Source organism: Cygnus olor, chromosome Z, assembly GCF_009769625.2.
Source record: "Cygnus olor isolate bCygOlo1 chromosome Z, bCygOlo1.pri.v2, whole genome shotgun sequence".
Taxonomy (NCBI): domain Eukaryota; kingdom Metazoa; phylum Chordata; class Aves; order Anseriformes; family Anatidae; genus Cygnus; species Cygnus olor.
Window position 1 is genome coordinate 70,324,826 of NC_049198.1, and position 24,185 is coordinate 70,349,010.

General features: G+C 42.7%; 1 protein-coding gene across 5 annotated transcripts in view; it reads left to right on the forward strand.

Moving 5' to 3' along the window:
* Nucleotides 1-1,594: 1,594 nt before the first annotated feature.
* Nucleotides 1,595-24,185, forward strand: part of SVEP1 (sushi, von Willebrand factor type A, EGF and pentraxin domain containing 1) — a 127,438-nt gene continuing 104,847 nt past the window's right edge. For all 5 annotated transcript variants that reach the window (XM_040540192.1, XM_040540193.1, XM_040540194.1 and 2 more), the window contains exons 1-3: nt 1,595-2,204; nt 21,051-21,306; nt 22,509-22,685. In XM_040540192.1, the coding sequence (XP_040396126.1) occupies nt 1,695-2,204; nt 21,051-21,306; nt 22,509-22,685 (943 nt within the window). In that variant the 5' untranslated portion in view covers nt 1,595-1,694. The remainder of the gene's footprint in view (nt 2,205-21,050; nt 21,307-22,508; nt 22,686-24,185) is intronic.

Sequence of the window (24,185 nt, forward strand, 5' to 3'; positions counted from 1 at the left end):
GTGTCAGTTCTGATGAGATTGATGAGATTGAAATGAACTGCTGTTGTTTTCACACTCGGTCATTCCCGACTGTGGTCTCTCATGCTGGCAGTACAGGAGCTGCATATGAAAACTGACCATCAACATGAATCGTTCTTGCTTTGCTAATCATGTTTCCAATTCATCCTCCTTTCCTTTGCTTTTGAGTCCCACAGTGCATTATAAATCTGAATCTGATTAGTGTTACAAAAACATGGGGAAAACAAGGGAACTGACAGTTACCTTGCCAACAAACTAAATTGGCCTAGAGAAAATTACTTGTTGATTATGACCTGAACACTCATGAGTAACAGGAACACGTCACAACTGCAATCATCCACTTTAGTTAGGAGCACCTTGTAGAAACCACACTTCTCCTCCGCTTTCACCTCCTCTTGGCTATACTTTTCCATCCTCCATTCCGGGCTCTGCAGAGACTGACATGGTCTCTAGCCCGGTATAATTTAGTTGAAGAGTGTTTTAGGGCGTGCTAGTGGTGCTACTCAGACGACACTGAATGCAATTGGGACGACATCTCCTTCATCCTCCGAAGAGCAACGGAGTAAAGCAATTTGCTGCGGGTTTCAGTGGTTGTAGCAACTTCCATCTGCCCCCTTGAAGACAAGAAGGTTGCCTGTTACTGCAGGAGCAACGCAGAGCAGCCCAGGCACGATGCTGCAGCCTCGTTTCACTGTCACAAAAAAAAAAAAAAAAAGACACGTTTACTGATCCACTCCATCAGCTGCACACCCTTCGGAACCAAAACTCCTCTCCACACGCTTCTCTAGCAGTGTCTGATTGCTATCTCCTCTTCGAGCACTATGTGGCAAAAGTGTACCTAAGAAACACGTTTTTGTGAGGCAGTCAGAGCACCGCACACATCTAACACCCTGCTGGAACCGTGTATCAAATGCATCGTTTCCCTAATTAAACGGTATCTTCTCTCACGTAGTCTCTTGCCATTTGCAGTGGAATTTGAGTGTTGGGGAAAGTCAAAGGAGCAATATTGGATATTCCGTCGGCAGAAGAGAGGCTAAACAATTCAATTAAATTTAAATGTCGGGTTTGACTTGCAAATGTACCGCTGTTCCTGTGGGATCCACGACACCGTTAAGTGGCAACAGAAGTACGTAAAAGCAGAGGGAACGACAGGAAAGTGAGTAAGGGAAGGAAAAACACCGAGGAAGGAAAAGAGCTGAAATGTCTCACACGGCGAGTCAGCGCACTCCGAGGGAAATTTTCGGACACCGAGTTACTGCTCGGGACAGAGCAGGCTGACACTGAACCAGCGGCTGAAGGGAACAGCAGCTCACAAGTCCCAGCGCACCTCGCAGCAGCCCAGAGAAGGACATTTTCTCAGAAAAACCGTGCCCCCCCCCCCCGGGGCTCTGTCGGGGGGTCCCGGGGCTGTGCAGGGGGGTCTCTTTGGGAGCTTCATGCAGCGGGGCGCCGCGGGGACCCCCCCACACACACCCAGCACACCGCCCCGTCCCGTGTCCCCCCACCCCCGGCACCCATCGGGGCGGTCCGGGGCGGTCCGGGGAGGGAGGACACAGGGGCGGGGGGGATTAAAGGGGCGCGGGTACCTGCTGGGGGCCGCCCTGCGAGGAGGTGTGGCGACAAGGGGGCGACCGGCCGCCCTCCGCCCGAGCCGCCGGCGTCCGCCCGCGCCCGCCATGTGGCCGCTGGTGGCCCTGTGCTGCCTGGGGGGGCTGTCGCTGGCGCTGCCGCAGAGCCCCCGGGCGCCCACCTTCGCCTCGCCGGCCCTGGCCGCCCCTCCGGCGGCGGCGGCGGCGGCGGCGGCGGCAGCGCTGCCCGACACGACGGGGAGCCGCGTGGAGCGGCTGGGCCGCGCCTTCAAGCGCCAGGTGCGGCGCCTGCGGGCGCGCAGCGGGCGGCTGGAGCTGGTCTTCCTGGTGGACGAGTCGTCGAGCGTGGGGCCGGCCAACTTCGCCAGCGAGCTGCGCTTCGTCAAGAAGCTGCTCTCCGACTTCCCCGTCGTGCCCGCGGCCACGCGCGTCGCCATCGTCACCTTCTCCTCGCGCAGCAACGTGGCGCCCCGCGTGGACTACATCTCGCGGCGGCGGCCGCAGCAGCACAAGTGCGCCCTGCTGGGACGCGAGATCCCCGCCATCGCCTACCGCGGCGGCGGCACCTACACCAAGGGCGCCTTCCAGCAGGCGGCGGTGAGCGCCCGGGGGAGGCACGCGGGGTGGTGTTGGGGGGGGGGGGGGGGAAGTCGGGGTCTGCCCGTGGTGGGGGTCCGGAGTGGGGTTCTGCCCGTGGTGGGGGGGTGGGGTGGTGTGGGCTAACGTGTGGTGGTGTGAACCTCCCTGTGGTGTGAGTGTGGTCCTGCGTGTGGTGGTGGTGCTCCGAAGTGTCGTCTTCCATGTGGTGGTGGTGGTGTGGGGTAGGGTCCCCCTTCTGGTGGTGGTGCTGTGGAGAGTGGTCCTGCATGTGGTGGTGGTGGAGTGGCGTGGGGTCTTCCCTGTGGTGGTGGTGTGGTGTAGGATCCTCCTTCTGTTGGGGGCATATGGTGTGCATGTAGTGGTGGTGGTGCTGTTGAGAGTGGTTCTGCTTGTGGCGGTGCTGTGGAGTGTGGTCCTCCCTGTGGTGGTGATGGAGTGGTGTAAGGTCTTCCATGTGGTGGAGGTGTGGGGTATGAGCCTCCCTGTGGGCGTGAGTGATGTCCTGCATGTCCTGGTGGCATGTGTCCTGCGTGTGGTGCTGGTGATGCTTGTGGTGGTGGTGTGGAGTGTGATCCTCTGTGGTAGTACTGTGGAGTGTGGTCTTCCATGTGGTGATGGTGTGGGTTATGATCCGTGGGGCCTGGGGGGGGGGATGGCCCTGCGTGTGGTGGTGGTGGTGGTGTAGCATCTGTTTCTACACATGATGGTGGTATGTGGTCCAGGCTGTGGTGGTCATGATGCTCCATGTGGTTGTTGGTGCTGTGGAATATGGTCCTCCTTGAGGTGGTGGTAGTGTGTGGTCCTCCATGCTGTGGTGGTGTGTGGCCCTGCGTGTGGCAGTGGTGTGGAGTGTGATCCTGTGTGCAGTGACGGTGGCGTGTGATCCTCCATGTATTGGTGGTGTGGAGTGTGGTCTAGTGTGTGGTGGAGGTGGTTCTGCTGGTGGTGGTGATGTAGGGTATGATCCTCTTGGTGGTAGTGATGATCCTCTTGGTGGTGGTGGTGTGGAGTGTGGTCCTCCACGTGGTGGTGGGGTGTGTGATCCTGCATGCGGTGGTGTCAAGGTGCACAGAGCTACACGGTGGTGTGGGACGTGGCGTAGTCTGGTCAGGGCGACTTGTCACCGTCATTCCATACTGCCTGCGCTTGCAGCCCCTCTGTTCTCTGCAGCAGTTGCAAATAAATGCATGAAATGTGCTCGTTGAAGGAGGGTGGACGCGGTTTCAGAAGTGACAGAGATACATACGAGACAAGTCTGGCATCTGCCTCGCTTCTTGGCAGTGGGACCCAGTTCCCCGGTAGCTGTCAGCAGTCAGGGATGTCTACATACTGTCGCCAGGTGACTATTTCACTCGCTAATGACTGACATAGGTGCCCTCAGGCTGTGTGTCGCCTACCAATAAATAGAAGCATGCCCAGGAACATTTCCAGGCGCTGGAATGGCACCGTCTGTGGTGTTAAGTTGTTACTCAGTCCCATGGCACAAGTGTGGTCAGGGCAGATCCTGGGCATATGCTGGCACTTGTGCATGCTAGGGAGGATTCCCAGTAGACACTGGTGGACAGCCAGTCTGCTCTGGAAGCTTTCTTATGAGGGTAGACTGTGCTGTTCCTGGCCGTTTGGCCTCTGTGTGCAAGAGCATTCCCAAGCAAGTCCAATTTTTTGGTATTTTTATGTCTAATTTCTGGTAGTGAGGTGTAGCTGATCATCGATTGTATTTATCTTGAAACATCTTAGGCGCTCGTTTGTAGCTGGTGAGCGAGGCTGCAAGATGTCCATCAGTGTTAGGCTTATGAAGCTGGAAATGATTATTCTCTTCTTCACGTTTGGCAGGAGACAGGCAAACCATTTTCCAGTGTGCCCTGAGTTACATGTGGAAAACGTGCTTTAGGAAAAGACATTCCTGTGTTAGATCTTCCATTCTGGAACCAAGATTTGATGCGGATCCATCTCAGAGATGTTGTGTGGAAAAAAATAATGATACAAGTTTAAAATATTGTTACAAACAAAACGTAACTTAAAGAAATGCTGCTTTCTTGGACGTGTAGACTTAACTAATCATACCTTTGAAATGAAATAAACAAAAGTTCAGAAACCTACAATTTATTTTTATGAGCACAGCTAAGCCTTGTGGATACCACAGCGTCGTTGTCATTTTACACTGTGGTCCCAGGAGAACATGGGAAGAAGAACATTCACATGGTGGCAGAGAGAATTGAGATAGAGTAACACAGTTAAATTTTGCACGGTTTGCTGACTTTTGGTTGAAGATGCTGTCCTGTGGTTTTGTTCAGTGTGTCTTCTTCATGTGAGACAAATTGCAGCTTCGGGGAATACTGTCCTTTCTAGGACTCTTCAGAGAATGACTGTTCTATGTTTGAAATACCACTGCTGGAACAAATTTAGAGAAGTATTTTAAGTATTACAAAGTTGGTGTTCCCTATGGACTCTTATATTGCTGTCCTTTGTTTCTAACTGTCTTTTGTTAAAATTGATACTATTTTTTTCTTTCACTTTCCTAAAATGTCGCATTTTTATTCTTATACTTTAATGTGGTGTTTCTTCTGCTTCTAACCAGAATTCTCTGCTTGTTTTCCAAAACCAAAAGCATCTGCAAAGCATGGCAAACTCTAACAAATAGTTAAGTGTCGTAGTAACAGAAAACTAAGGAAAGTGCATCACTACTATAATCCTGGCACTTACTCTCCATGTCTCAAAGTGAGTTGCTCAAGTCCGTGACAGTTCTATGGAAGAATGAGGCACAGACAGGGATAAATGAATTCTGTAAGGTCATCAGGCCGGTCGGTGGCGTACCTGGGAGTGGGATGTAGTAACTGAACAAGAGCACGATATACTTAATATTTACTGTAGCAGAACCCGTGGCAGCAATACTCTTCACTGAACATCCCCTGAATGCAGGGCTACTCGGTTTCACCAAATGTTGCAAGTTCATTCAGTGTCCATCTTCTCCCAGAAAAAAAGGGGGTTTGGTTCTCCTTGGCTCTGCAGTTTTGTACCCTCTTTAGAGGTGCTTTTCAGAGAAGTTTATTGCAGAGCTTCTGCATTTTGTCAGAGCTGTCCATGCGTACGTGTGGACCAATCTTCGACAAAATTCCTACCCAGCAGATTAAAGACACCTCGTATAAGGTACGTAGAAATATGTGTCTTTGTACCACAAAAGACAGCAGCTACTATCAGTGTTTAGTTTTGTGACCCTGTTTGGGATTTCATGGCACACTTGAGCTAGCAAGCGTTAGATACGTCTACTGATGTAAGAAAGCCTGGTATTTGTGTTACTTTTCTCAGTGATCCAGGTGTCAGAGTTTCTGTTGCCATGGTCTTTTTTTCCAGAGCTCCAGAGACAGGACTTAATTGCAGGTTTGGGAAAAAACAATCCACTTTGTCCTATCTTTAGTTCATCCAAGAGGTTGATCCATTGCAATTACATGCACCACAGACATCTTACGTTAGCTTCAGATTGCAGGAATTTGAAGGTGTGTTTGTTGTGCTGGCTAGTTAAAGTTCCCCAGTGAAGGGAAGTTTTTCAGGTTTGGATTCTGAGTGGTTTAATAACATTTCAAGGTGAGTTTTGCTTAGCCATTATCAGTGTTGTGTTCATCTGCACACACACTAGAATGTTTTTGAATATAATTTTACTCTTAAAATTTAGTTTCTTACGTCTGTAAGAAGCACTACTTACACCTTCCTGCTAGCTCATAAAGTGTGGTGGCCTCCAGGCCAACCTTCCAGATGCTGTAGTTTTTTCTTGTTATTTGACTACTGACTTCATATTTACAGGTCATAGGAGGTTTGTGATTTTAACTTTGTTTGTTAGCATATAAGGCAGGAGAAGAAAGAACAGTAGGGAACTGGGTACTGAATCTGGACCTTTGGCAAGTATCAGTCAAAACCCCTGTATGCTGCTTCTAAAACTAGATGGTGAGGTAGCATCTACTTTGACATAACACAGGGTCTGCTTCAAGCAGTTGGAGTAAATAACAGCTTTGTTGGAGGTACTTTTTTCTGTGTCTTGGATTCCCAAGATGTTAGCACTGACTGAAATTTAAGATGCTGCAGTCCTCACCTTATGGCTGAAAGCTGTAGCTTGAGTAAGACTGAAAATTTATTCAACAATATCATCTATGCAATCAGATAAAATGTGGCTTGCCCTATGTATATGTCTTGTATGATATCTAGAGTAGTTAATATAAAAATGGAGAGAGAGTTTTGGCATGAAGTCATTCAGAATTCAGTTTTAAGATCAACAAAACTTCCTTCGAAGGACATCAATACATGTGGCTTAAGACTCATTTTCTTATTTGTATACATTGTGCATCTTAAGAAGAACAGATGTTGAGTTATAAAACATACTTAGCATAACAAAATATCTGTTAAAGCAGTTATTTAGAGGTATGAACTTAGAGGCAGTCCTTCCTGTAATGTGTATGTAACCAGAAATAGTGTAAGGAAGGGGAAGAAACTAAGCTCACTCATTCAAAACTCTTTTGGCTCCAGTTTTTCTCATCGTGAGTTGATGGGACAGCACAAACCGCTTGCAGCAGATGTTAAGCAGATTGCTTTCTGCATTCTGGAACGCTGCAGGGCTGTTGCGACAGTGAGGAAATAGCTGAAGCAGAAATGAAGAAAGTACAGGCAGGCCTGAGGAAGCGGTGCTGCCGCTGTTGAAGGGATGCGCCTAAAACCCAAAGACCTCCCTTTAGTGTGAAGTGCTGAATTTCCCAGATGTAGGTGCCTGACACTCCCTATTCCAAAACCTCAGCATGCTGCTGGAGTACATGAAAGAGTGTTTCGTTTGGAGCTTCTGATCCTGAGAGGTAACCAGTGCCATCAGCACCCACTGCACCTTGGGGGAGCGTTCTGTGTTTCTTCCCAGATTGATCAAGAAATAGTAATGGAACCATCATACCAGAGCAGGAATTCAATGGTATGTCCTCAGTGCCCAAGATACTAACTGTAGTCACAGTTACATGCTTGCTAGCAGAAAAAAGAGGTCTCTGTCTTTATCGCTGGACAATTTATATGGCCTGAAGCTGCCCTGGTTGTTAGGGGCTAAAAAAGATTAAAATAAAAATGATTTAAACTACTCCATGTAGCAGCCTTTTGACAAAATAGTAATAGCTGCTTCTCAGAAGACAGGCCATGTTCTGTCTTCCAATGTAAGTAAAATGGCAATTCTTCAAAACTGGACTTGGAAGTCGTAGGCTGCAGTGCTCTTGAGCTGAAGTCAGAGTTTACTTACCCATAGCCATCCCTAAATAGCCAAGTTAATTGTTCTAAGCAACTGGGCAATAGTAGCTGAGAAAGGCTGTGGTTGTTGCTCTGTGTTGTGACAATTGTTACGTTAAAAAGCTGGGCATTTTGCTTTTGTAGTTCAGCTATGCTCCACTGAAGTCAGTAGTATATGTAAGTGGAAGGTCTGCCACAACACCTACAGACTCAAGTGACACACTTTCTATTTCTGACTGCATCTGGTCTTTAAAAATAAAATCTGGCTTTTGTATCTAACCTGATCGTGAGGGAGCATGACAAACAGCCAGCCAGTATGACAGATTTGGTGTTCTGTTATCATCCAATTAACAAACATGAAAAAAATGACCCTCAAAAGAATGTAAGCACATATCAATTTAGGATAAACAAATTTAATGCTTATTTAATGCTTGTTTAAATATGCAGTGATTGGTTTGTTTCTTCTATACATCAGAAGCATGAAAGCACAAGATGCAGCGTTGTTACCCACTAAGAACAGTTGGCCTATAACTTCAATGCATTTTCAGGTTCAGTATCTCATTTTGAAATTAAAAATTGTTGAATCAAAAGGAGTTGAAAAAAAATCTTACCTTGTGTTTTTGTGTTTTTTTTGAAAAAAAAAAAAAAAAAAGGTAATATCATCTCATTGAAAAGATTTGCATTTAGAGTTGTGTATGTTGTCAGTTTACCAAAAATGTGTTTATGGATTTCTGTTCCTATCTCTAAATATAAGATGGTGGCTTTGGTCAGATGGAGCTGACAGAGTATTCGACAGCAGTGGGCTTCTGTGAGTCCTGAAACACCCTTGGAGTTAAAGGTTACAGTGAAAAATATAGAAGTCAACCTGTTTTACCTCTGTGGTCACCTTTGAAATTGCTGAGCTGGTTGTTAACAATCACTGAGCAAACTGGGAGTGGAGTTCCTGTCAGCCAGCATTACAGTCAGCTCTAAATTACCACTTTTAATCATTGTGGTGTTTGTGAAAAGTACTTGTCCCTGCATACTGCAGTTTTGCGTAGGTTTTGCTCACAAGATTAATACAGCAGGGTCAGAGTCAGGACACACATCTGCACACTGTTCATTGTCTTTGGGCCTAGCCTGAAATGGGCCCACCTTAGAGATTTATGAAATAATTACATTTTTCTCTGCCTTATTGGCCAGGACTGGTGAAAAGTTCTAGGTTTAACGTCATTTATGAAGCTAAGTGGAGTTAACTGGTAGAAACCTACTTGTTGGAAATTGGTCTGTTTCTGCTCCCAGAATTGTGTTTTGCTTCTGTGTAACCAGAAGCGTGTGGTTTGGAAGTTTGGTATTTAGCAGACTGGACATTTATTATCTTCCCTTTAAGTTATGTGTAATTTGTTTTTAAAATGTTAAAATAACGTGTTTCAAAGAAGCACTGAAGGATACTGCTACATACCCTTTTGCCTGGTCAGTTCAGCAAGGTGGAGTGAGTTGATCAGTGTGAGGTTCAGAAGAGAGGGGCAGCATGATTTCCAGCACAGACTCAAGCACCTCAGCCTGGGAGTTTGACATCCCTACAGAGACCTCCCTCAGGGCCATTCCCACCAGCAGCACCTCCGTACAGCATTTCTAGCTGAAGCTCTATTCCACCATCTCCCTCTCCGTTGGGTATACAGGCAGCTGCAGGTGCGTAGATAGAGCATGTAACTCCAGACTCTGAACTGATGTAAACACCTACTTCCTCTCCCTTATTCTCCATGATCTTCCCTCTCCAGTATCCCTAAAAGCAATAAACTTGTTAGTTCTGATCCAAAACAAAAAATACTAGTGAGCATTCTTCTGTTCTTCATTGCTTTTCAAAGAATTGTATTTCGTGGCGTGAAAAAGTCACTTACCTCTTCTCTTTAACACTGTGAACCTCATGCCCTTCCAAATTGCAGTTTGTCTTTGAATACACTCCAAGAGTATGTTAATGCAAGTATTAGGGGGTAAGTAACAGCAATGCAAAATGTTACATATAAATGAATTGTTATCAAACGGAGTGGTTTGCAGTACTTTCATGCAGTGTCTATGGCTTACTAAAACGTGGCCTGAAAGTGTGAAAGTTACCATCTACCCTTACACTTCTGCACAGCTCTTGGCCTAGAAATTTTCTTACACAACTTTCTCTGAGAATGGCACACCAGTCCACAGAAGAACTTGAAGTCCCCTTTTTTCTTCAATTTTGAGATGCTCATTGTGGCATATTGTCTGTTTATTGCCTGGTGCACTGCTACGAATTTGGGCAGTGGTACTCAGATGTTTGTGGTTATAGATAGCAGAAAGAAAAACTTTGAAGCCGAGTGAGATTTGGTCTAAGTCATAGTCTTCATGAAAATCTATAGAAAGCACATCAGTTTTTACTAGTTTCCAGTCGACTGACTGTGTTTCCTGAGTGTTCTTCATAGAGTTGTAAGGCTGAAAAAACCCTTATGGGTATATCGCTTCATCCCTCCTTTAACTGCATAGTGCTTTGTGACTTCCATTTCTGAAGAGTACCTCTTGGTGATGCTGCATAGGGTAGAGTTGAATGATGAGCTGATGCTTTCTTTCTCATCTGCTTTGACTAGGAGATTGCCTGCACTTGGAGCCTTTCAGAAGCAAAGAAATTGTTACAGTGTTTAAGAGAGGTCCTAGGGAACGGTGCAAATAGCCAATTTTAGTAATGGCATGGATTTTGCTGAGGTGGTGTATATTAGTCATCTGAAGTCTGCTTTTCGTTTCTGTGAGAGACCCTTTCATTTTTACCTATTCCACCAGTGTTGGTCTATTCTAGTCTTGTTGATGCTCTTGAGTTGTTATGTGCTAAGCATAAAAAAAAAAAACAAAGAAGTACCGCTTTCTTTAAAAAGTGGGCAACCGTAGGAGAATGTTCTCATCTCAGCCCAAAGAAGGGTGTTCTCTCTTGTTGCTGGGTTGGTACCACCAGGGAGTTGGGCACTACCAATGCAGAAACCCACATTACTGGGTATTTGTTCCCTGCCTTGTGATCGCGGACCTACTTCAGTTGGTTTCCCTGGGCTGCAGAAGCTGGTCTAACTCCAACCTTTACAATGTCTCGTGATCAGAACACATTTAACATTTTTCATGACTTTAACTTCTAAGAATTGAGGTGGATGTTCCTGCCTGGAAGGACCTGCCTGGCACAGTGTACAGCAGTTTTCCTGAACTGTGTTGTGTCAACCAGCTAGGTAGGTGCGGAGGAGAGGAGGTTTGGGAATGCAAAGAGAGGTGTGCCAACACCCACTGTGTTGCTCGTCTGCTAAGACAAGCCCCCCTTAAAAGGCAGACTCATTATTTACAGCCTAGTACCACAAAGCCTCCAGCCATTTCCTGGTGCAACAACATAAAATAGGTGGAAGAAAGGTAGGAAACATGAGATATTGCTGCAGGAATTGGCATGAGTCTCATTGATACAATAGCAGAAGTAACAGGACAATGAAATAAACCTTTCATTGCTATAGCATCTGGATTATCTTTTCATAAATGTTTTAAGAGTAGATTACTTTTCCTGAGAAAACCATTTTCTGTCCTTTTCTCTCAGAGGCTTTGCTGGAGTGGCCTGACACTCAGTACCCTCTGATCCCCACTCCTTTAGAGTTAGCACCTTCACAGAGAAATTAGTTTTACCATGTGCTTTTCTCCAGAGACACGAAGCCAAACCAGAAACATTACTAGGTGATTTGTTCCTGGGATAGGAAAGACATTTATAATTTTGAAGAGGTCAAGGGGAAAAAAGTTGTTTTATTTATGATACATTTCCCAGCCTTACGAGAGGTCTTTCTAGCAAAATACATCATTTTTAGCAGTACTTCCTGACATGAACCTCCGCATTAATATTCTGTTTGTAATACATTTTGCATGTTCTGTGGCACTTTTTTAGCCTCTCTCCTCTAGTTCCACTTGTTAGTGGAATTTGAAAGTTAGATTTTACAAGCAGGACAGAAGAATGCTTGTGGCTCAGAATTTTCTGACTGTCCTAGCTGCAGAAATTAAAAGCAGTGTTGCTCTTTAATAGCAATAGCAACCTTTTGCTCATATGAAGCATGTCCTTGACAAAATCTGAAAGATGTTCCATTAACAGAGAGTAGAGGTTTGTCAAAATTACTATTTGCCACTGTTATTGTCTGTCTTCCTGCTTCCCAGTGGTTGTCTTGCTAGAAAGACCAGGGGTAAGACACAGAACACCAAGACTGGAGTGCCAACATTCTCAGGCATAGGCTCTTTATGGGACTAGGAACCTATCCAAGTTTTTGAGCTACTTCTCTATGAAGTGAACACAATTCAAAACAAAAGTTCATGTTAATATTACACTGTTTCCCAGTCTCACCTGGTAACTTCAACTGGGAGGATGAAGAAACTCCTTGAATCTGACAGGCAGCCTATAAAAAGCTTTAACAGGCAGGTCTGTGGTGATTTGCTGAACATACACAGTATAAACAGTGAAGCAGGATGTCTAGCTGTCTGTCTTGTTTCTCTATCAAATAGTCCCACACACCCCATTGGGCTGAGACAGCTCTTACCAGTGATAACTGTGTGCATGTTGCTTGATTCCAGCAGTCCTGGAGCAAAAATTCAGAAGATAATTGAGCAGTGACAGCTGGCAGTAGATAGGACAGGTCATGAAGTGTGTTTGTCCTTTGGGTATTAGTTATTCTGTTCAGCTTCTTCCCTGTGTTTTTAGAGAAATGAATGTTTAAAACAAACTCAAAAAAGTATTTGGCAGATGCATCAGTCAATAGTGGTGTGAATACTTGTCTGAAAATACATGAAGATTAATTATGTATTCAGTAAAATATTTTGGAGTCCCTTTTTTTAATTACTAGCCAAAGACTGGAGCATACCAGAGAAATCAAGTGACATCTTGATTATATTAATGATGACAATTGCTCAAAGACAAAGAAAATTGGGAAAATCTACATTTTTCAAATGAAACTCGGATCTATTAGCAAGGTGGTATTATGAATATAGCACTGAGCGCAGCAATATATGAAGACTGCAGCAGCTTTTCAAATTCCTGAGTAACTTGTTAAAAGGTTATACAGCACCAGGAGCTGAGGAAGTGGCTATGTATATAAGATGCCTTGTCTTTTAATGTCCAGTTTAGAAGTCTAAAGGATGATGTGTTATTGTCTCTCGGAGAATAGGTGTATTCTGTTTGCTACAGTTTGGAGCTCAAAGCTGAAAGCCACCCAAATGTCCAAGTCATCAGACCTAACAGTCCCAGCACTTGTGTAGAGCTGAACCTAGGTCAAAATTGTATGTGGTGGCTCCTGTGATTGCAAAAGCAGTGGTGGTTTGTGGGTTGTGTTTTTGGTTTTTGTTTGGATGGTAGGGGGAAGAAGTAGTCTTTATACAAAGACAAAATCAGGATACTCAGGACTGTGTCCATTTAGGTTTTGAGTATGTCCAAGGATGGAGAGCTTACAATGCTTCTGAGAAACCTGTGTGATCACCTTTGTAGTAAAAATACCATTTTCCACTGTTTAAGTGGAATTTTCTGTATTTTATTTTGTGTCCATTGCCTCTTGTTTGCACCTCATGCTACTTCTGAGAAGAACTATTGTGAGACTTGCTGAGTTTGTACTTACCAGTTACTTAGAGATGCTGTGGAGTTCAGTGCTGTGGGTAAGCAAAAAATGAAATACTAGCATTTTTCTACAAAGATACATTTAAGAACACCACTTACTGCAAGAATCTTAATGAATAAAGTAAGTTATTGACAAGAGATTAGAATTCTCAGATAGTCAAAAAACACTTTTAAGTTGGAGAAGTTTAAAGGATGAAGGAAAGATGACTGCATGCCATGAGAGTGACACACTGCATAAAGAAAAGACGAAAGTTGAAGATAGGATGAAAATGGATAGGAAAGACAAAAAAAAATGTATGCATAGATTACACACATGATTTTGATCACCCATTGATTATTACATAAAAGAATTGTGAGAAAATTGATAATGCCAGTCTATTGTTCCACTGAAGTAAAAATCGTCGAAGTGCAAGACTAGACCAGCACAAAAATCACTGCGTTTAAAGTAACTTTTTTATGGTTGTTGTTGGTGGTAGTTTTCTTAACAACCTATTAGTTTTAGCACTATTTAAATATCCAGATTCACCATTTAGATATACATTTTCCCTAAACTGTTTCCCTAAACAGTTCATGCCAGGCAAACATTCCAGGAAAGCTTTTCTGATAATTTCTTATATGGAAGTAACACCTCATTCTCTAGAGCTTGTGTAGCAGCGCAGAAGAAAGTGGCAAAAAGTACAACTGGGAAGCAAAATCTCTAACTGTAGAATATTTTTAGTTCCTCTCCTGAAAGAAGCAACAAAAGCTAAAGAGAGTATAAGATTTGATTGAGCGGAGCAATGGAAGTAGCAGTGTCTGGTGACCTAAAGAGATGCTGGTGAAATGAGATGTTTGCTGTTTTAGAGAGGGGGGCAAGGAGGTGTAGAGGAGCAATATCTGCATCATGATTTAGGGGACAATATTTGTGTTGCCACCTAGGTCTGCATTACTCCTGTGACATGACCAACTTGGGATTGCTTAGGATTCTGTGATGAGATGCCTCAACTCCATCAAAAGCTAGGGTTGATCACAGTAGGGATTTTTTTTTCCTTTCAGAATATTCATTTAGATAAAATTTCCCTCCAGGCTTGGACTTTCTGCTTGCAGGAAGAATGAAAGCAGAGGAAGCTTGAAACATGGTGAGATTCACAGAAGGATTTAGCTTTGCCATTTCCCTTTGTGAATGCTACACAGCTCCCTTTCTGAACCCATCCATAAGAAATTAAGACGTTTTTGTATTTGGAATTATAGGTCAAATCTATACTTTTTTTTTCTAGTAAAGAATACTTTTCTTATTTTAGTATAAATTTAATGGTGATTATGTTGTATTATATATAGTTAGTAATATTTTTAAATGGGAATTATTTATTTTAGAGTGAATAAATGATCCTCTGGGAAAAATAATCATCTGGTCCTATTGAACACTCATCCCTTGGTTTGTAGCTTCTCTGTAATTCCTAGGGTGAAAATAAATACAATGTAAGTGGTCTATTGGTACAGCAGAGATAAATGGCTTTGTGATAAAGGGCTTTCTGTTTCATTGCTGAGGCACAGCGATGGTTCTTCCTGCCCTACAACAGATAACATTCCCTTTGTAGACCTGACGTAGGTTATTCCCTGCACGGTGTACAAGGAGCAGCGTAGTTTTTGTGATTAATCTTGGATAATGTGATTGTGAAAGCTAGGTTCCAACTTAAACCTTTTAAGGCAAGCTCCTCCTGGCAAGGATCCTGGGTCTGACTGATGTTATCAGTTAGTAACGGCTTAGTTTTGTAAAGTGAGACAGATTAACCCATTTCAGTTTGTTTCCCTGTAGACAGATGTATTAATGGCAAATTCTGTATGGTTAAAATCCTCTTTAAAAGCCAAATACTGAATAAGGACGGGGATTAGGCCCAGGATCAAATGTTTATGGATTAGATGCAGAACGTGTAATTGAGGCAGTAACAAAGAGCCTCAACATTGTCATTGCTGTGGCAGTTAGATGGCTGAAGAAGTCTTTGGTTTTGATTTTCTTTTACAAACTTAGCATTAGAAGCACAGAAATTGGAGGTTTAGAGGCATTTGTGACTGTAGTTTTAGAGTTTCATTTTGCCTTGGAGTAGTGACTTTCTACAGCAGGATTTCGTACGATAACTTTTTATTGCACAAGACTTCATTTTTTAATTCTAAGGGCTGCTATTGGCACAAAGGAAATGGTGAGTCTGCCAGATATTTGTACACACTAAGCACAGATTGAATACAATACAGATGGTAATAACTTTTTGCTAATGTGAAAAGAATGTTTTATTTAAGATCTGGAAGAACTGCTGAAACTGACTGACCTGTCCTCCGAAGGAAGTGTAGACAGGAAAATGGGTACTAAAACAGTCAAAGAGGAGATGTTTCTAGTGGCCCCATGCATTATTTTGCAATCATCAAGATTATTAATTGTTTTCTTTTGTTTGTACTTATCCCTTAGTACTAATTTGTAGTAGTGATCAAATTGGCCGTGTTCTCAATTATGAAGGTCATTCAGCACTTTATTTTCAGTTATGGCTGGTGCTCAGTTTTGTTGTTAAAATCAGAAGCAGATGTGGATCTTCATACCAAAGAAGCAGGTTTCCAGGATCCTTTTAACTTCCCAGTACTGTTCAGTGGGCTCTTAAGTTTTATTTATTGAAAAACCTGACAATGTATGAAAGGACCGCAGAGCCTGGTCATGCAAGAAAAGCATCATTGCATCGATACAGTCCATGAAGTTGATGGGGACTGGCTAAATTCATGGAGCCACTGCATGCGTGCTTGCAAGTTGAGGGGTTAAGTGAACAGAAATCTAAAACCAGATTAAATTTCTGTATGAAAAATATGTGTTTCAAAGGGACTTTCTGGAGAGGAAAGGGTAGAGGTGTTTTGGAGTAGAGGAAAGTGTTAAAGTCAGGGTTAAAGGAAGCAAAAATGATGTGGAGTGCCACGCAGATATTGGAGAGAGGGGGCGAGTGATGCATCTTTGTAGTGACTGTGCATAATGCGAAGGCTTTTCAGAAGACATGACAACAAACTTTTACTTGGATTGTTAGCTGCTCTGGATGGTGGCCTGCTCTTTATGCCACTGTGCTTTCTCAGAAAGATACTAGACACCATCTGGGCCACCAGATATATACAAACAATGTAAAAAAAAGACGTCTTTTTTTTTCTGTTTCCTCAAATGTTGAATGTTTCTTTCTCTTGTTCTTTTCCTCTGCTGTTATACAGCAGGGAATATGTATCTAAAGTTACAGCTGCAAGACTTGTGGGCCAAGCTATTCAGTGGCTTTGATTTGTTTTGATTTCTGGGGTCAATATGTAGCAATCCTCTCTGTCAGTTCCTGTGCTCAGTTCCTCTGCTCAAATCTGTTGGTGCCTGAATGTTTTAGTACCTCAGGTAGCACCAGCGCAGCTTCATGCTCCCTTACCCACCAGCTCAGCGTGTGACAGAAGTGCTGCCCCAGAGAAGAGGTTGCCCTTTCAGATGCAGGGGACAGAAGAGCTACTGGCTGCTTGCCATATCTCAGGCTCATACAGCTAGGGGACATTTGACCCTTAGTAAATTGTCTTTTCCTGACGCTTCCCAGTTACTATAACCCACGACGTTCACTTTTAAAGAGGGCTTGATAAGCTATTGTTCATGGGACTTACAGCCCGTGAACCTTTTTTGATCTCACAGAAAACACACAGAGGATTTGTGTACTCAACGTTTTTGGAGGGTATTGGTGGCTGTGTAGTTTTGTGGAGCGGAGATCCTTGCTAATTTAGTTACATAGTCCTTTCTAAGATACCTGTTGCCCTGGCTAGACTACTGGGAGTCAAGCTAGCATGTTTATTGGCCTTGCAGACATGTCCCTCAATTTGGGGAAAATTTGGAGGTTTGATTGCTGCCTCTTATGAGCAGGACTTGCTGAAAAGTGATGCTGTGTATAATGCCATCCGCTACCTTCGTATGCAGAGTTTGTGCAGCTTTGTGCTTTGCACAGAGGGAAACGGTGCTGAAAGGATATTACTGAAATTACAAAGGCAGGTCCTGCCAAGACTGAGCTTTGTTCCCCCTTCTGTGCATGTTACGACATAATCGTGGGTTGAAATGGTATTCTGCTAGACCAAGCTGCATGCAGGTGGGATCTTCTGAGAATTGAACTGGCAGCCTCCAGAATGTCTCTTAACCCTATGTAAGTTGTGGTTTCTTCCCCAGTTACACACGTTCCACAGTTTGTACAAGCTTGGGGTCATTTTTTTTTCCATAGGGGTGATAGAGGCCCATCATTTTTATAAACGCAATTAGCAGATTGAAAATCCATGCTGCCTAGAGATGCTACTGTTGCAAAAAACAAGTAAATATGGTTGGAGCATATGTTTTTCCTCATCTTGTTTTCAGAAATAAGAGACATTTCTACTGAAACAGCTTAAGACAAACATCCTGGGAGGAAAATTTCAGCCTGAATAGTTAAAAGGTTGATAGAAGTTTAAGTTGCTTAAGTTCTATTTTAAAATAGCACAGTTTATACTAAACATGTTAATTAAAAGTGTTAATTATAAGTATCGCTGCATCATTCTCTGCTTGCAATGCTGCTTGTTTTAGAGCAGCTCTTTCAGAACGCATTCTGAAACAAGGCATTTGTATTTTTTTCCTAATGTTGGTCTTCATATTGTTGTTTGACTTGTCTTTATCTTCCTGATTCTTTTCATTCTAGTTTTCCACTTCATTCTTGTTTTCCACTTATAACGCAGGAAAATGAAGAACAATGGGTTTGGTTTGCAGAGGGTTGTGTCTGCAAGAGAATTTGGTTTCACTCCCTTTGGGTTTTGCATACAGTTAGTAATAAAATCAAGCCCAACAGCAACACTTCACCTGCCAGCATTTCAGACCACAGTGCCAATGGTCTGTGCTTTGATTTACCGTGCATGTGGTTGGTTTTGCTTTAAAAATCTACCTGAAATCAACGGACTGCAAAATCAAATTGTTCTGAAATTTGGCCTGGCTTAGTGAGAAGGTTGTAAAATCTCTGCAGGTTCTTTGGACTGGCCTAACTTGTGAACTGGAATCTAGACAAGTTTCATTTTGTAAGTCTTACTTTAAGATTTTGTTACAAAACTTCGTAAAATTTTAGAACTATAGAATGGTTTGGGTTGGAAGGGACCTCAACGCCCATCCAGTTCCAGCCCCCCTGCCATGGGCAGGGACCCCTCCCACCAGACCAGGTTGCCCAGAGCCCCATCCAGCCTGGCCTTGAGCACCTCCAGGGATGGGGCATCCACAGCTTCTCTGGGCAACCTGTGCCAGGGCCTCACCACCCCTTGAGTGAAGAATTTCCTCCTGATATCTAATCTAAATATTTCCTCTTTTAGTTTAAAACTATTTCTCCTTGTCCTGTCATCTCAGTTCATCCCCCTTTTCAGAATTTGTGTATGCAAGAGTGGCTTAAATACACTTATTGCTCATCATAGGATGACATGGTTTTTGGAACGTACTGTTGATACCATTGGAAGGTCTACCATATGTGGTATGTTTTATCGATCATAGCATGGTACAAAGTTATTGAAATGAACTGGCAATTTGCATGCTAACAAGTTGAAAATCACTTATCCCTACTTTTACCTAAGTTCACAGAGAAAGGAGAGAATACACCTTCAGAATCATCTGCTTCAGGGCCTCAGAGAGCCACCAGGAGAAACTAGTGGTGGTCACGTATATACTTACTCTCTGACAGACTGTGGCTGAGTACAAGACTGGTAACTCCATAGGGTGGCTTCTGGTCCATAGTGCATTAGCACAGCATTTTTGGAGATGCTCTGCCTGTTGTCCAAGAACAAGCATAGGGTGGGTAGAAGTTACCATTAGTGCACAGTCAGACTGGAAGGATGAAATGGGCAGGAGCCTGTGGGGCATGTTTTCACTCAGGCACTTTTGAGTATTGTCGTGAGTGATGTATGAAGTATTAGGGAATGATCCTTCAATTTGTAGATTGCAGCATGGTGGGAGGGGCTACATGCAGTTTTTGAGGCCATGAGAGATGAGCTGAAGTGTTGCTGGCAAACCAGTAAGAAAGAAAAAGACAACTCAACAGGGACAAATGTGGACAAATGGGACAAATTTCCACCACTAGGGTGGAAATAACCAGCGGTCCAAATGCTTGTTAGGGAAAGACTAGCAATAAATCAGAAGTGGGCTTTAGAATTTAATGGATCAGAACATAACAAGATGGCATTAAAATATGTCAGATCACATTTGTTACCCCACGCTTGAAAGCAAAGCAAAAATGACCACCAACAGGAAAGCAGTTACCATTGTGAGAAGTACTCACAATGTGGGAGGGTTTTGATCTTTTAGGAGCAAGCAGTGTGCATAGAATAAAGAATACTGGTGTGGTTTTTGTTTTGTTTTGTTGTTGTTTTTTGTTTGGTTGGTTTAAGCTACATAGTTTTTTGTTGTCTTTGACTTGGCATTCAACTCCTAGATGTATGATGGTGTAGTGATTATTGTCACTTCTGGGCTTTTGCTTTCCGTTGATAAAATTACAGTTTCAAGGACTGCTTATTTCTCCAGGTTCAAGTTTCCTGGTGCAGTTGTGCTGGTAGTGAGGATTCTGTACCTGAGTGCGGGGGCACGCTGAGGGTGCATTTAGAAAAGCAAGCCACCCTGTGTATGTTTACTCTTTTGAAGCTTTTTTTAACAGCAGTTATACCCGCATTCTTTCCTTTTCATTTGTTAATTACTAGCCTGGCAATGACTAAGAACTTGTTTCTGACCAGTCCCATGTTTTTGTCTGTATCTGAAACTCTCCTCCGTAGAGGGAGACTCATGAAGCCTCATCAGGTATAGCTGTATTTTCACGTTGCACATGAGGTATCCAAGACAATTTGTATTCAAGACTATTGTTTCTGACAGTATCTCTTTGGTCTCACGACCTTTTCCTTCGTACCCACACCTGTGTATGTACATGCTCTATGGCATGTTCTCCGTTGATGCGTACAGTGTTAAATTGCTTTTGGGCTTACTGTGTAAATCAGTCTTTCTCATCTGCCTTAGATAGGAAGAGAACAACATAGTCACTGTTTTGCTTTCCAGACACTCAGTGGATTTCACTTTTTAGACAATGAAATGGTAGAGGAAGGGCGGAAAGGAATGTGTGGGAAGACAAAATTTCCAGTGGAAGCTTTAACCATTCATAGGTTATTCACATGAAAATTTGTTGTTGTGTTTGAGAGCTCTTTTCAAGATTTATATCTGGTTTTGACGGATTCTTCAACTTTCATTGATATGCTTATCCGTACAGGATTTCTAGTAGATCCACTGGGGGGGGCATGTTTGAGCAAAATAACACTTAGTAAAACATTTGTTTTTCTTAGTTATCTCTTACAAACTGCAGAAGATTTCTCCATATATCACATACTGAAAGTCATGGTAATGGGTGCGGGTGTGCCATGGTATGCACGACATTTTCATGGTGTGGCTTGGTGAGAGGTTCGTGTATCTGTGAAAATAAGCAAGTTGGGAACCAAGTGGCATTCATATGCTGAACAGAAAGACAACATTGGTCACACTGCAGCTGGTTTGTGTCTACATCACTTCCATGGTGCTGAGACAGCTGGTAGCATCTGAACTTCTGTCCTTGGACTTGGTCTTGGACTAGATTTTCATTGTATTATCTGTCAAACGGCAGTCTGAACATAGTTGCTGAAACACTGATCAGTATCATTGCTGTCTAACACATGGATGACTTTTATCAGTCAGTGTGAAATTGTCTTATTGCAGATCATGTCATTATTTCACAGCTGTGATTGGGCAGACATTGACCATCTGAAGTGTGAGTCAGTGTTTGGTGTTGTCTAACCATAATCTCTGCTTGCAGGTGGTTGGTCTTTGCTATGGTGAGTAGTATTGCAAAGACTTAGTCTAGCTGTGTAACCAAATAAAAGAAGCCAAATCCTGGAGGAAAGCAGATTAACTAACGCTTTGCTGAGGTGTGCCATTTCATTTTCTCTTCCAGCAAATATTGCGGCATGCGCGTGGCAATTCCACAAAGGTGATATTTCTCATTACTGATGGATATTCCAATGGTGGAGACCCAAGACCCATTGCAGCATCCTTGCGTGAATTTGGAGTGGAGATCTTCACCTTCGGGATATGGCAGGGGAATACTCGAGAACTGAATGACATGGCTTCCCATCCAAAAGAAGATCACTGTTACCTTCTTCACAGTTTTACTGAGTTTGAAGCGCTGGCACGCAGGGCTCTTCATGAAGGTATTAACCTAAGAAGTCCTACAGGCAGCACAGGGCTGAGTATAAAGCACTGTCTCGCAACTGCATTTCGTGTAGCGCAGATACCATTTTTTTTTTTATATTTCCTCCTACTTTCTAGCAGAGGTGTTCATTCCTCAGGTAAAAGAATAAACTGTTAGACTAACTCACCATCAGCAAATGTAACCTAAATTCTCTTCCTTGGTTTATCCATACTTCCATTCTACTCTACATTTTGTCCAAGGAGAACATACTATGGTCTTGGCACAGTGCAACTTTTGTTTGAATAGATGAACCTTGTTGTCTGAAAGAGGCCCCCGATACACATCTTAGGACTAGCCTTACTAACTAGTGTGTGTTTTACACACCAACAAAAGCTAGCCTATTCGGAAATAATTTTGATCCCTATGTATAAAGGTAAATACAGTTTATTTTTACGGCCTTACATATTCAATAGTACTGAAACAAGCAAGGGATAGAAAGAGAGTTTGAACTCTACTTTTATCCTTTTTCAGTCTACTGTATTGCAAAGTAGAATAAAGGTTCTACTTTTAAAGTTCTTCATGAAAAGCAAAAGAATTTTAGCAAGTGAGAACACATGAGTAGACCTTCATATGTAAGCCAGTCCTGCTTGAATGAGACATAGCACATGCATCAGACTACTAACTAGCATTTATATGCAGTATTTAATTTTTAAAAGCAGGCTACTTTTATGTAAGTAGTATGCTTTACTGCTGTTGTGTTTATTCCAGTTAAGGTTTAACTGTTTTGTGTAAATGCATGAAAGAAAAGATTTTTTTTTAATATGACCAACTGGTTGTACATCCCATGAAATGAAATGCTCTCCTGACGCCAGTGACAGCATCCAGCAAAGCAACGGTAGGCTGTCTCAGCAGCTTCGGTAGGGGGTGAGACTGCTTTCTGGCAATGTTAGAATCAAGCAAAGGCAGGTGAGAAAACTCGGGGATCTTTGCATCACTGGTTTCAGTGAACGTTTTTCCAGAATAAGAACACCATTTATTTTATTTTATTTTTTTTTTTACATTTTATGTCAATAAATGTTCTACTTCATGCTGCCATCACTACAGTTTAGAACTGGACCTGGAACCTATGTGTTTTTTTTAATAATGTCACTAATGACATAATGTGACACTGTGGGGGTAATTGGGGTTGCATTTTTTGTTAATAAATTGATATAATTTCAGACCTGCCCTCTGGCAGTTATATCCAAGAAGATATATCACATTGTTCCTATCTCTGTGAGGCAAATGAAAACTGCTGTGACATCATGGCAAGCTGTAAATGTGGCACTCACACTGGCCAGTTTGAGTGCATCTGTGAAAAAGGATACTATGGGAAAGGACTACAGCATGAATGCACAGGTGAGTCTTATGTCTCAGTGCTTGTGTTTCTTCTCTGTGTGCCCTGAATGTGTAGCTAATTCAGTCTAGGGAGGTCAGCTCTTTTGGTGATTATGATTATGAACCTGAATCAGAATGGATTTCTGGCTTTTGGAAAACTTTCTGGCTAAAGACGTATAAGAGTTGTAGCAGTCAAACTCACTCTGTATCTCCCTCCAGGAGCAGACAAAAGAGATGTCCAGGAAAGGTAAGGGTAGGTCAAATGTGCAGACACATTAAAACATCCCTAAAATGGTAATCACCAAAATATTTTGACTGCAGATTTACTGAGTCTGAAGTAATATCTTCTGCATTTAAGAGCTCCTGGTGATTTTTTCCATCATGAATTTTACTGATCACATTTTGAAATTGCATAAACTTCCTTGTTTGGAGAAGTGCTGTCTATGTGGATCTTTGCAGGATAAATACTTGGTGAATATTACAGTCAATTAAATGTCCTTTAATTCTCTCATGTTGACTTTCAGTAACTAAAGAGGAGGAAGGCATTTCGATCGCTAAACAGAAAGTTGTCATCACATTTCGCTGAGATTGTTCTTGTTACTGCTTTTAATAATATTCATTTAAAGTGTACAGTTGAAATAACAACAGTTTACAGCTCTTTATTGCATGTCAGGATAAAAACATGGAGGCAAAATTCTGGCTCTCTGAGTTCCCTGTAAAGTTGTTCATAAGCAAAGATGAAAGCAAGGCTGTATTACTAGGCAGAGGACTTCAAGCTTATTTATTTTTTTTATTAATAGATAGAATTTCCTAGGGAAGTAGCAGGGAAAGTTGAGCCACTGGTCTTCAGTGGAGTTGTGTTTCAGCTCTGGGGGATACCAGATGCCTTTGTTTAATAAGAACATAGATAAACAGATAAATAGCAGGTTTCAGTATGAAGTTTCTTTTTACAGACATTTGAGTTCAGTTGAAAGCCTTCATGCAGTCAAGATAATCTGATGAAATAGTTGTTCACATACTGCAGTGATTATAAGAAGTGAAGGCAAGCTGTGCTTGTAGGAAAAAATAAGCAGGTTTTGTCCAACTCCATTGGACAATGGATGCATATGGGACAAAGAAATGCCAAAACTGTCAGCATATCTGAACTCTGTTATATTTGTTTTGTGAGCTGGATAAAAGGAGTACTTATAATCAAATATTTCTCAGCTAGAAACAAAATACAGTGTTAACATTGATTTTACATCCTCATATTCTCACTTAACGCTCTTCATGCCTAATCACATAATCTATGGATTGTGGTTGTATAGCTGTGTTTGAGTGCTGTGCTTCCTACATTGAATGTGATTTTCATCACATGCAGAGGGCTTCTTGATGTAACTTGCAAGAGTTGATAGCTCTGCTCAGACACCAGACACAGGCAGGCTTGTGACTAGAAGCTGAAGAATGCCTTCAAGAAATGTTTTAATGGAGGCTGTGTTGGCTATATTCCTGCACTGGAGTAGTAAAAGATTACACCTGAGC